General features: G+C 38.4%; 1 protein-coding gene across 1 annotated transcript; it reads right to left on the reverse strand.

Moving 5' to 3' along the window:
• Positions 1-6,360: 6,360 nt before the first annotated feature.
• LOC131980735 (neuromedin-U receptor 1-like) lies at positions 6,361-11,777 on the reverse strand. The gene is made up of 4 exons (XM_059345029.1): positions 11,714-11,777; positions 8,497-9,210; positions 7,008-7,241; positions 6,361-6,788 (listed from the first exon to the last, which is right to left on the reverse strand). The coding sequence occupies exons 2-4, from the start codon at positions 9,182-9,184 to the stop codon at positions 6,472-6,474; spliced, it is 1,239 nt and encodes a 412-aa protein (XP_059201012.1). The 5' UTR covers positions 9,185-9,210; positions 11,714-11,777; the 3' UTR covers positions 6,361-6,471.
• Positions 11,778-12,056: the final 279 nt, after the last annotated feature.

The raw sequence follows: 12,056 nt of genomic DNA on the forward strand, positions 1-12,056 counted from the left end.
CAGGTGAGTGGGAAATTACTGGGAGAGTAAGAACTGCAGGAAATGAGCAGGAGAGGAGGGTGTACTGTGCTGAACTGTGACAAAATAAACTACTTGTATAGATGACCTATGGGGACAGTCCCAATGTTTTTAGTCTGGACAAAAAGTTGTCTCTAGAGCCACAATGCTAGTATTCATTAATTAATTAATTGTCCTTAACCGCTTATCCGCACTCAGGTCGTGGGGGGCTGGAGCTGATCCCAGCTGACATTGGGCGAGAGGTGGGGTACGCCCTGGACAGGTCTCCAGACTATCACAGGGCAGACACATAAGCCCCTTTCATAAAGCAATCCCACAAATGTCCCGCTATATTGCCGGAAAGATATAAGACGTGATATTCTGCCCTTTCATAGTGCAGTCCGGCGTCGTGGAACGAGGTGGGTGGCTAGTGGGAGGAGATGATAGTGACGTGCGACAGAGCAGCAGCAGTGCTGTGCAGTAGCACAGTGCTAATAGGCTACACAGTTAGCTCTGTAGCAGTACTGTATGTATGTTCTGCAGCAGCATGTGTTCACTTAGCGACCTCTGTTTGTATACAACAAGCACCGGACACTCGGTGCACAGTTAGTGACGGTGGTTTGTTTACGATCAGCGGAGGACACCATGTGTACAGTTAGCATGCTGGTTTGTTTACAATAAGCGGCAGACACTGTGCAGTTAGCGATGCCGGCTGAAGTGAACAGTAATTCGATGACTGTCGGATCAAGTGGGAGGTGTGTGTTAGACGTCACGTGCGATATCAAATATTCCACCTTGCCGGTATGTCCCATTCATTGTGGTCCCTCTTCTAACAGTCAGATCGATTGATCCCGGCATCTCACTTTGCGCGCATTCATATTGGAGGCGAGACGTTACAGAGCCGTAAATGTCCCGGCATGAAATGGCACTATGAAAGGGGCTATAGAGACAGTCACACTCTCATTCACACCTACGGGCAATTTAGAGTCACCAGTTACACCTAAGTGCATGTTTTCCACTCTGACACGGGGAGAACATGAAAACTCCACAATGCTAGTATGGCTAAAAATATTTATAAATGCAGCTCTAAGTTTAGGTGTTGAAATGATTTGATGGTATTCATGCAACCAAACATATACCTCCACAGATTGGAATGCTTTACCAATGCCTATGCTGCCTGCAGCCTGTGGCGCTCTGGTCCCTGCTTAACACAGGTGAAGGACGTATCATTCTCACTTCCCCTCCGTCTTTTTTCCGAACTGCTATTCTTGTTAGAATGACCTTTTGTAGCTCCAGTCAGACCATGAGTGTTAATTCCCATCCTCACTTAAACTCATCTCATTATGAAACACTTCACATTATTCTCTCTCTGCGGTGAATCATATCTCCTCCTTCAGATCCTTCTTGTCTTCGATATGCTTTTGTGCTTCTACACTATCTCCCGTCCTTGAGCTCGTCTCAAATTACCATTTCATAGGAATATTTTTAAGAGTGATGTAGCTCTTTCATCCCATATCATCTGCTGCTTTAATAGGTCTATAAGTTTACTGCTGCGTTAACCGTGTCAATTAAGATTTTAAATTAAATTTGTAACTCCTTCCTACATTATATTTGGAGTCAAAACATGTCGGGGTGATGCATAAAATTACAACTTTCCATGTAGGTTGAGTTTGAACAAAAAATTAGTGATGTGAAGTCAAAAACTTTCCAATTCACCTCCCCTACAACTCCTACTGAGCATCACATTGACTTTTTATTGTTTCCAATTGTAGGATTTCACGGTTTTCGACATGTCATTCCATGTGAGTGAAAGTCGAAATGAAACACATCAAATTTCTCATTTGGGTTGATGTGTGCTTTAATTTCACAGCGCCCACATTCTGCTCACATAATTCCTTAAAGTTAAATGTCTGCTTCATATTGTCATATCAAAGCGCCACGGGTGTTAATAATAACTTGATGGAATGAATACCATTACTTGGGCAATACTGTGGTGCGGCATGTTAAATGAGTCTATTTGTGTCTATGCAATGTGTTCTGTTATGGTGATGGAAGTCGTGCTGTTCATTACAATGGTGCGGCACAATGATAACACAAGATGTGGCGCTGAGTCATTGTGACATTTGAGTCGGGTCGATGTTTTGATGACTTGCAGCTTGACTTGTAAGAAATGTAAGACTTGACCTAGAGGTTAAAGACTTGTGACTGGACTTGACTTGAGATATGATGACTCGTATATGACTTGTCCATGTTCATTTCATGTTTTTAGGTTAAATATTGTGCATAAAATATGAAATGTACAGTAAGTACTTTCCAGTGGTGTAATATAAGTACATTTACTCAAGTACTGTACTTAAGTACAAATTTGAGGTACTTTATTTGAGTATTTCGATTTTATGTGACTTTGTACTTCTACTTTACTACATTTTGAGGCAAATATTGTACTTTGACAGCTTTAGTTATTTTTCAGGTTGAGATTTGACATAAAAAAACATGATACATTTAAAGTGAGTACACAATTTACTAAATTAAACAACATAACAGTATATTTAGTGGTTAAAATAAGCCCTGGCTTGAGAAAATAAACCACTGCTTACATAATTGCATCAATAATAATAATCTAATAATATATTTGACAACCTGAGTGTGGCCGTTCCGCATAGCAAGTATTTTCACTTTTGATGCTTTAAGTACATTTTGATGCTGATACTTTTACTTCAGTAAGTTTTGAATGCAGGATTTGTACTTGTAGTGGAGTAATCTCACATTGTAGTATTAGTATTTTTACTTAAGTAAGGGATCTGAATACTTCTTCCACCACTGGTAGTTTCAATTCACCAGGTATTTTTGCAGAAAGCAGAGACACTTTTTCCCACATACATTGAAATACAGCTTGGATAAAGACTTTGGGCTCTTACAAACATGATAAGACAAGAATATATTTTATATGTAGCGATACATAAATGTCGTGGAGTAATACTAGTCGTTGGATATGGTGTGCACGTCACAGTGTTACCATCTGATCACAGTTGCCAACCAAATAAATTATCAATCGAATGTCATTGTATAAAAAAGGGGAAAGAAACATGCATTCACCTCTTCTAGTAATAATGTTATCAGCATTTCCTGGATTGTAAGAGAGCGTCTGACTGGGCCATTATGATGTGATGTGGCCAAAAATTCATCGTCCAATTAACTTTTTTTGGATTGGACCAAATGACTTGAGTCCGGTGTCTGCTGATAACACTGTCATTACAACGCCATTGTCAGTATCCATCAACCATCAGTTTTCCCAGATTAGTGACCCAGTGACAACATCTTTCCCCTTTACAACTCACAATCATCTCTATTTGTAGAAATGCGTTCTTCCCCTGCACTGTGCGTCACCCAAAGTTGAGATAAGCCAGCTAACTGGAAAGCTGTGTTTGGCTCTTGGCAGTCGTAGTTATTCATAAATAACTTGTGTTTCACTTTAACTATGATGTTCACGCAAAAAAAGTCCTGGGGCTGGTTTCTCTATAAGGGATGGAAAATGAAAACACTAAAATGTAAAAACTAATTATATAGCCCTGTACATTTGTTTCCAAATTAAAACAGTAATAAGAAACACCAGGAGCACCGATGTGCAAAAGCAGGTCATTTAATCATATACATCAAGGGTACACAGTGAGAAAAACATACATGCTTTCATTTAACAGTAGAGAATTCTGCATTAATAAAAGAGCTGATAAATATTCACATGTCCTACATACATCTTTGTACATTTGCAACATGTTAAAGCAGTAAATCGACGCATGAAACAACAATTACACTTACATGTTTTCCGATCAGGAAAGCAATAGATGCAGGTGATCCTTTATGTATGTATGTATCAGTGGTGTAATGTAACTAAGTACAATTTTGACGTACTTGTACTTTACTTGAGTATTTCAATTTATGTTACTTTACATAAACATAACTTCTACTTCACTTCATTTTAGAGGCAAGTATTGTATTTTTTACTCCACTACATTTAGCTGCCAGCTTTAGATACTTTTCAGGTTGAGATTAAACATGAAAAACATGATCAATTTACAGTGATTAGACTTTTTTAAATTAAACCTCATAACAGTGTATTAAGTAGTTAAAATGAGCCCTACCTTGAGAAAATTAAAATGCTGCTTACATAAATGCATCAATAATAATAATTCAATATTTTAATTATATATAAAACTATCTGAGTGGGTCCATTCTGCATAATGATACTTTTACGTTTGATCCTTTAAGTGCATTTTGATGCTGATACTCTTGTACTTTAACTTAAGTAAGTTTTTAACCCAGGACTTTTACTTGTAGTGAAATAATTTCACAGTGTGGTATTAGTACTTTTACTTAAGTAAAGGATCTGATTACTTCTTCCACCACTGCTGTAATGTGACAAGGGTGAAACAAGGTAGACTTTGTTTCATGCCATAAATCGTTTCGTCTGTTTTTACGTGGAATTGGAGGGGCAGGCATTTAGAATAACTGAAATAAAACCTTTTCTCTTGTGATCATGTTTGCTCATATCATATAGAGGAATCAGTATTTAATTTAGACTTTAAAAAATCATTAGTTAATCTTTAATTAAGCTTTAACATGCTGCATGTAGAATGACTAATATTGTATAAATAAGAACACAGCAGAGTTTTCAAAGAATGATGGGTAACGCTTTATATTAAGGTCCTTGTAATAACCATTAATTAACAAGTAATAAGGCCCTTGTAAGTCCTTACAATATGCTTACTAACATTATTGTGTGTTTATAAGCTTATATAAGTGTTAATAATGGCATTACAAACACCCATGACCCACCCATTATGTCTTTGCCATGCCTTTATTAATCTTATTTTGTTTGCTTATTGATATTAAAATATACTTTATTGCTCATCTATTATAAGTTAACTATAAGTTAACTATGCTTTTTGCAACTACCGGATCTAAAGCAAGAACAATGCCTTATTACTTGTTAATTAATGGTTATTAAGGACCTTATTATAAAGCGTTACCGAATAATGTGTGGAAATGCTTGTAAGGCACATGACTATTCATCACTGGTGATAAATACCAGAAACAAACTATTATCTTGTGTTTATTCCTCTGCTTTACCTAATGACCTTTAATTTTCACTCCTGACTCATTTCTATACAAACGTGCTTAAACAGGAGCCATTATGCATTTATTCTATGCTGTGAAAACATGTTAATAGGCCAGCCTGGAAATGTTTTGCTTCACATTATACAGTATACACAGTAAATACATTCACTATCCACCCATTAGTGACACTCAGGCACAGGGAGAACATGCAGATGCCTCAACAGAAAGCATTCAAACCCAGACCTTTCCTGCTGTGAGGCCACAGTGCTTACCGCTGCATCACCATACACAAATTATTTCCTCTCGAGACAATCGACGGGTTATATTTCCCATGCATAAAATGCTGTCGTATCATTTATATGATAATTTTATTATTCATTGGAACATTGGCGTCTGAGAGGTCGATGTTGCTCCATCTCGTCTCATTTTTCCACTTCCTTTAGTCTTATTGGTCCTCTCTCTAAATTGAGTTACTGTTGATATGTCTGCAGTCTGGAGGACACTACAGGAAAGCATGTAGCAAAAAATATGCTAATTTTTTCTTAAGTGTGTCTCTTAAAGCTCGTCATAAAGGGTTTTGGTCACAATGACCATCCTCATGTAATGCCCCCTACTACTTAATGGACAATATCATTTCATTTGAGGACCTTTCCTAGTACACAACAGATATTGTGGCAAATAAAAGAACAACACAGAGTGTCTCCAGAACAGCCTCAGTGCTCCGTGGCATAGATTCTTCAAGTCTCTGAGCTCGACTGGAGGAGCCCAAAAAGAACATATTCCTTTATCGGGTGTGTTGTTGATGATGATGACATTTGTTTCCCTTTTTCCCCCAAAACTGATATCCCTATACTGTGTTCATTTTTCCTTTTTTCAGTTTTTTTATTTTATATTCTTTTGTCCAACTTTTTTAACTCATTTTTTTTACTCATTTTGTGTCTTTTGTGGCTGTTTTGTGTCTTTTTTTTGTTTGTTTTGTGTCTTTGATTTGTCTATTTGTACTCATTTTGTGGCTGTTTTGTGTCTATTTTTTGTTGTTTTGTGTGTTTTTTGACATTATTTTGTCTCTTTGTAGTCATTTTGTCTCTTTGTAGTCATTTTTCGTCTTTTTTGGTTGTTTTTTTAGTTGGTTTTGTGTCTTTTTTGGACGTTTTTTGTCACTTTGTGGTCTTTTTGACTCTTTAAATATTTGTTTCTATTTGCAGGAGATGGGAAGTTGGCCCCTGAACATTTTGGCCCCTTGGTCTGTGCCTGCTCAGTAATCCATCCATGCTCATTTTGTGTGCATTCGTTCACACCAATGTTCCCTTCAATTAGTCACCCATCCATGTATATGTCCTTGGACCCCTTTGGCCCAGACTAAGTAGACCTACGCTTCATAACATTGGGTGTTTTCTCGCTTACGGTGCTGCGTTGGGTCATCTGTAAGCTGGAGCGTGCCGACCAGCTCTTTGAATAACAAGTGAAGCGACTGAACATTTCCCTGAACCTGGTGGACATGAGGTTGTAGAGGATGGGGTTGATAGCAGAGCTCAGGTAGAAGCAGACTCCGGAAACCACGTGGACGTGCTCGAAGACCTGCAGGTGTTGCTCGGACGAGGGGTCGATGTAGCTCCACATCAAGCGGTCCACGTGGAAGGGAGCCCAGCAAAGGCCGAACACAACCACCAGCACACCTGGACGGGCCAGATGGACAGTTTAATAGAATGATAGACAGAAAGATTGAGGTCAGCACATCAACAACATATAAAGGCTTTTAAGTTAAAAATAGGATAACAAATGCAGAACCTGTTGCAAATGCATGTGGGTGTAAAGACACACACACACACACACACACTCAGTTTAAAATCTGTTCCTTAGCAACTTGGAGAAAACTTTTCTGAAATGACACCCACACAGCATTTTGGTGACTTGCAGGTTGCGTTTGTTCAACTTCTGCTCATGCGACCTGGAGAGACCTCCGGGTCCGAAGCTACACCTGGTGTCCACCACAGTTATCATCCTCTCCCTGTGCAGCTGCAAGCCAATGAGCAGGTAGAGGACGCTGATGATCAGCATGGGCAGCAGGAAGAAGGCCAACGTGGAAATCAGGATGATCAGGTTGTACATCCAGGTGGGCCTGATCAGATCTGAGGATGGAGACGTAACAACTGGATTAGTCGGTCACAACATCCTCCCAGGTGTATCGTTGGCATTATAGCTCCATACACCACGGCAGAACTTCTTAGCCCTTTAAAGAGATGCTAGCAGCATGGCTCTAGAGGCCGTTTCCAGCAATCAACTAGGCTAAAAACAAGCCCTACCTAGTCTTTTTGGATGACATTGGCATTTTAATGGTCTCACTTTGAGTCGGACCATCAGCAGATTAATTACAGAGGTGACTCGGTATGATTCAAGATGAATTAATCCCACTTTTTCTTACGTTAGTTGTCACCTTGACTGTTAAGGATCTAGGAGGGACAACTGAGTCAGTTCCATTATAGCACTCTCCTTTGTTTGGGAAGGGAGAGGGAGACACACTTGGCAGAGGTATGCTGATGTCTGAGTGTGGTTTATAGTTGTCCAATTCTTTTGAACAAATACTTGCAAAACGTTTGACAGCTGTCCTCTGTCCTTAGTGCAAATGTTAGCATGCTAACATCCTGAACTAAGATGGTAAATGGATTATTCACTGGCTTAAAATCAGCATGTTGAACTAGGGATGGGTGATGGAAGAAACCTGCCAACTAGAGCATCTATCACATTAACTATCAATTATTCGATTAATGGTGGCGAAATAAAAAATATATATACAGTACTTTGCAAAAGCCTGTTTTCGCTTTTATTTTGAAAGGACGAAAAGAGACTTGATCCTGTCAATCGTAAAACTAAGTCAAGTGAGGTGATACTGTAAAGATAACGTCAATAAGTTCAATGTTTTATGTTTTAGCCCCCGAAGAGGCATGAGGTTAGTTTTCACAGTAATCTTGCATATTTAGGTGTGTTTTGTGTTTAAAAAGTTTTGGATAAAATTAGCTCAGTAATTTATGCTAGCAAGGTTTGAGTAAGCTTTCAGTAAGCTAGTTTATTAACTCTTTTGTGTTTCTGTGTGTTTTATAATTATTATTGACGTACGGCCGCAGAACTGAACGCTCGGCCGTGTTTGAGTTCAGTGATACTGATACGCAGTCATAGATAAAATGAAATAAAAAAATACAAAGATCGATTAAAAATTCCACGGGATCAACCAAATTGTTAACAACCATTAATCGGTCATCGATTAATTATTCCCATCTCTAGTTAGAACTACCATTGACTATTTTAACAAGCTGACGTAGCCTCAAGAAGCCGGAAAATCTCAAAAATAGCAAAAATTTAAATCTAAATGTATAAATGTATACGTACGGCAGATGGCAGATCGGGGAAAATGTCGTCCAAATCTTGGAGGCAGCGACACAATCCCATGCAGACTGGTGTTTGGCACTGCACACAGCATGGACAGCCCCCACAGCATTAGGATGACCCTTTTAACGTGAGCACGTGTGGTCATGTGTTTAACTTTGAGGGGGTGCACCACTGCCACGTAGCGCTCCACGCTGAGCGCCGTGACGTTGAGGATGGAGGCGAAGCAGACGGTCTCAAACAGGAAGATTTTGAAGTAGCAACCCTCCTCCCCGAGCAGGAAGGGGTAGTTCTGCCACATGTCGTAGAGCTCCAACGGCATGCCCAGCACCAGCACCAGCAGGTCTGACACCGCCAGGCTCAGCAGGTAGTAGTTGGTGGGCGTCTGCATCACCTTGTAGCGCAGAATGACCGTGCAGGTGAGAGCATTGCCCAGCACACCCACAATGAAGATGGCGAGGTAGGTGATGCAGACCGGAAGGAACACGGGGGACCTCGGAGGTCCCAGGTGCCGAGCCAGGAACTCGTCCTCGCTCAAACACATCTCATCCAGATCTTGTGCAGTAGCGTTAGCCAAAACCCAGGAGATGTTCATCCCACACGCCACAGCAGCCTCGGGGCAGCCCACGTCACTGAAAAGTGACGCACTGGTTGTGAAAAGAGCAGCGAAGGTGCAGTTCATCTCCGGCATGTTGAAAGATTACTTGGATACTCAGCCTAATGAAAAGAGAAGAAAAGAGGGGATTTTAAAGGGTCAGTTCACACATTTTATACATTAAACTTCCAGCGGTGGGAGAAGTATTCAGATCTCTTACTTAAGTAAAAGTACTAATACCACACTGTGAAATTACTCCACTACAAGTAAAAGTCCTGCATTCAAAACTTACTGAAGTAAAAGTACAAATGTATCAGCATCAAAATGTACCTAAAGTATCAAAAATAAAAGTACTCGTTATGCAGAATAAACACACTCAGATTTTTTTATATAATCTAAAAATGCATTATTGGATTATTATTATTGATGCATTTATGTAAGCAGTGTTTTACTGCTGTCAATGTAGGGCTCATTTTAACTATTTAATATACTTTTATGTGGTTTATTTTATAAACATGCGTAATCACTTTAAATTGATAATCTATTTTATGTTAAATCTTTAACTGAAAAGTAACTAAAGCTGCTAAAGTAAAGTAACAAAATCTATCAAAGTAAAAAGTGCAATATTGTGAAATAAAATGTAGCGAAGTAGAAGTATAAAGTTACAAATATGGAAATAGTAAAGTAAAAGTACCTCAAAATTGTACTTATATACAGTACTTGAGTAAATATACTTAGTTACTTTCCACCATTAGATACTATGATAGTACTACTCCACCTGTCCAAACAGTCAAATAATGCCTTAAGTTGCTCTGGATGGAGTTTTTATAGGTTATAAATAAAAAAATAAAAAAATAATAATGATGATGATGTCATAGTGATGTCATCTGAGTTATCTTTGCTTGAGACTTAAAATGTATAAAAGAAAGCCTGAGTTACAAGATGGTGGTGTAGGGTTTTAAATATGTGAACATTATACAGGCAATAAGGGTCAAATGAAAGATGCGAGCCAACTGCATCATGGGAATTGTAGGATCCAGCTGTTTTGGAGCTTAACCCATATAATAGTGACTGAAAGTCAGACTCTCTCCTCCTGCTGCTTTAACTTTGAAGATTTAAAAAAAAAAATCTGACTTGTGGGTCCCAGAACCAACCTTATGGAAGTACAACACCAAATGATTAGATTACCCCTTTAAACTCTACAAACCTGATTCCAAAAAAATGGGTATTTGTCTAAAACGTGAGTAAAAACAGATGCAAATCCTTTGTGACATATGTTCACTTGGAATTTGTGACATATATTCACTTTTTTTTTATTTTATAAATATACACGATGAATTCTGAATGTACTGCATTCTGTTTTAATGTATATTTTAGACGGTGTGCCAACCTTTTGGAATCAGGGTTGTATGACCCAGTAATATGGGCAATATGATTTTTTTTTTTTAATTCACTGCTGCTACCTTTTTACTTCAAACACTAAATCATCTGGTTTGTTGGAATATAAAAGTGGGGGTCTATAACGTTAACAATCAATTAATTGCTATGTTTTTATACATACTCCAGTATGTATAAAAACCGATAAAAACATGCATACATGGGAAAAATAAAAGATATACATACAGTACTATGCAATAATATTTTGATAACAGATGCTTTTATTTTGAAAGGACGACAAGAGACTTCCTGTCAATCGTAAAACTACCTCTAGTGAGATTTAACTGTAAAGGTAAGGTCAAGGAGTTCAATGTTTTATGTTTTAGCCCCCGAAGAGGCATGAGGTTGGTTTTCACAGTAATCTTTCATATTTATATGTGTTTTGTGTTTAAATAGGTTTTGGGTAAAATTAAAGCTAGTAATTCATGCTAACAAGGTTTGACACAGTAAGCTAGTTTTGCTCAAATAATACTCTTGTATTTCTGTGTGTTTAATTATTGTTATTGGAACCTTCTCTTTGCAAACTGTAGCTTTATCCAACTTAAATGAGTACTGATACACACTCATAGATCAAATTTAAATGAAAAAATACATAGATCGATTAAAAATTCCACCTGATTGACCAAACTCTTAACCACCATTAATCGATAAGCGATTAATTATTCCCATCACTATCCACTACTGGGTCTATTTATTTAATCAGTATTAGTGTCAGAAAATGTAAAACTGTTACCTGCATATTTGCTGCTACCAGAAAAATCCTCCTAAGGCACAACATATTTTTAACTATTTTTTAATTCACCTAGTTAGTTCACGTAGTGCAGCTGTGACTTAGCTCACAACTAAATCAGCCAAAAGAAAAACTATAGGCTACTCATAAGTGGAAGTGACATAGAGACAAAAAGCAGTCTGATCAGTTTAATAAACAAACAGAATGAATTGTCACCACAGAGGCAATAATTAACATGTTTGACACAACAGCTGTTTCCTAAGAATCCTCCTCCCACAAAAAAGTCCAAGAATAACAATACTGTCTCACTGTTGTCTAACTTGGAATTGATGTTCAACAGAATACACACTCAAGAGCGGCTTTTGTTTGGATACACACTGGATTGTTTGACCATTCAGTGTGCAACAGAGTTATTAAGATAACTTCACGTCATGAGCAAAAGGAAAAAGAAAACTCACCTGCAGTTTGTGGGCTCCTGAGCACTTTGTCCTCGTCTCATTCATGAGATGAATAAGATTTGAAGAAATGTGTGGTTATCATATTTCTTTGCATCCTGGACTTAGTTTTTCTGGCACTTTATCTTCACTGCTTTGGTGCTTCAGTGCGTCACAGCAGCCTCGACTTCCCGTATTTGAGCCCTGGCGTTCACTCCACCTCTCTCCCTCTCTCTCTCTCTCTCTCTCTCTCTCTCTCCCCCTCTCTCTCCCCCTCTCTCTCTCCCTCTCTCTCTCTCTCTCTCTATCTCTCTCTCTCTCTCTCTGTCTTTTGCTCTTTATCAAAAGATCATCTTGTTTATAGCTT

Source organism: Centropristis striata, chromosome 11 (genome assembly GCF_030273125.1).
Source record: "Centropristis striata isolate RG_2023a ecotype Rhode Island chromosome 11, C.striata_1.0, whole genome shotgun sequence".
Classification (NCBI taxonomy): Eukaryota; Metazoa; Chordata; class Actinopteri; order Perciformes; family Serranidae; genus Centropristis; species Centropristis striata.

Bases quoted from the DNA above. Each gene is read 5' to 3' on its own strand.
- LOC131980735 (XM_059345029.1), bottom strand. From the start codon at position 9,184: ATGCCGGAGATGAACTGCACCTTCGCTGCTCTTTTCACAACCAGTGCG. The intron at 7,242-8,496 runs GTACGTATACAT...CTCCATCCTCAG, and splicing joins TCCCCGATCTGCCATCTGCC to ATCTGATCAGGCCCACCTGG. The intron at 6,789-7,007 runs GTGGGTGTCATT...TGGCCCGTCCAG, and splicing joins GCAAGTCACCAAAATGCTGT to GTGTGCTGGTGGTTGTGTTC.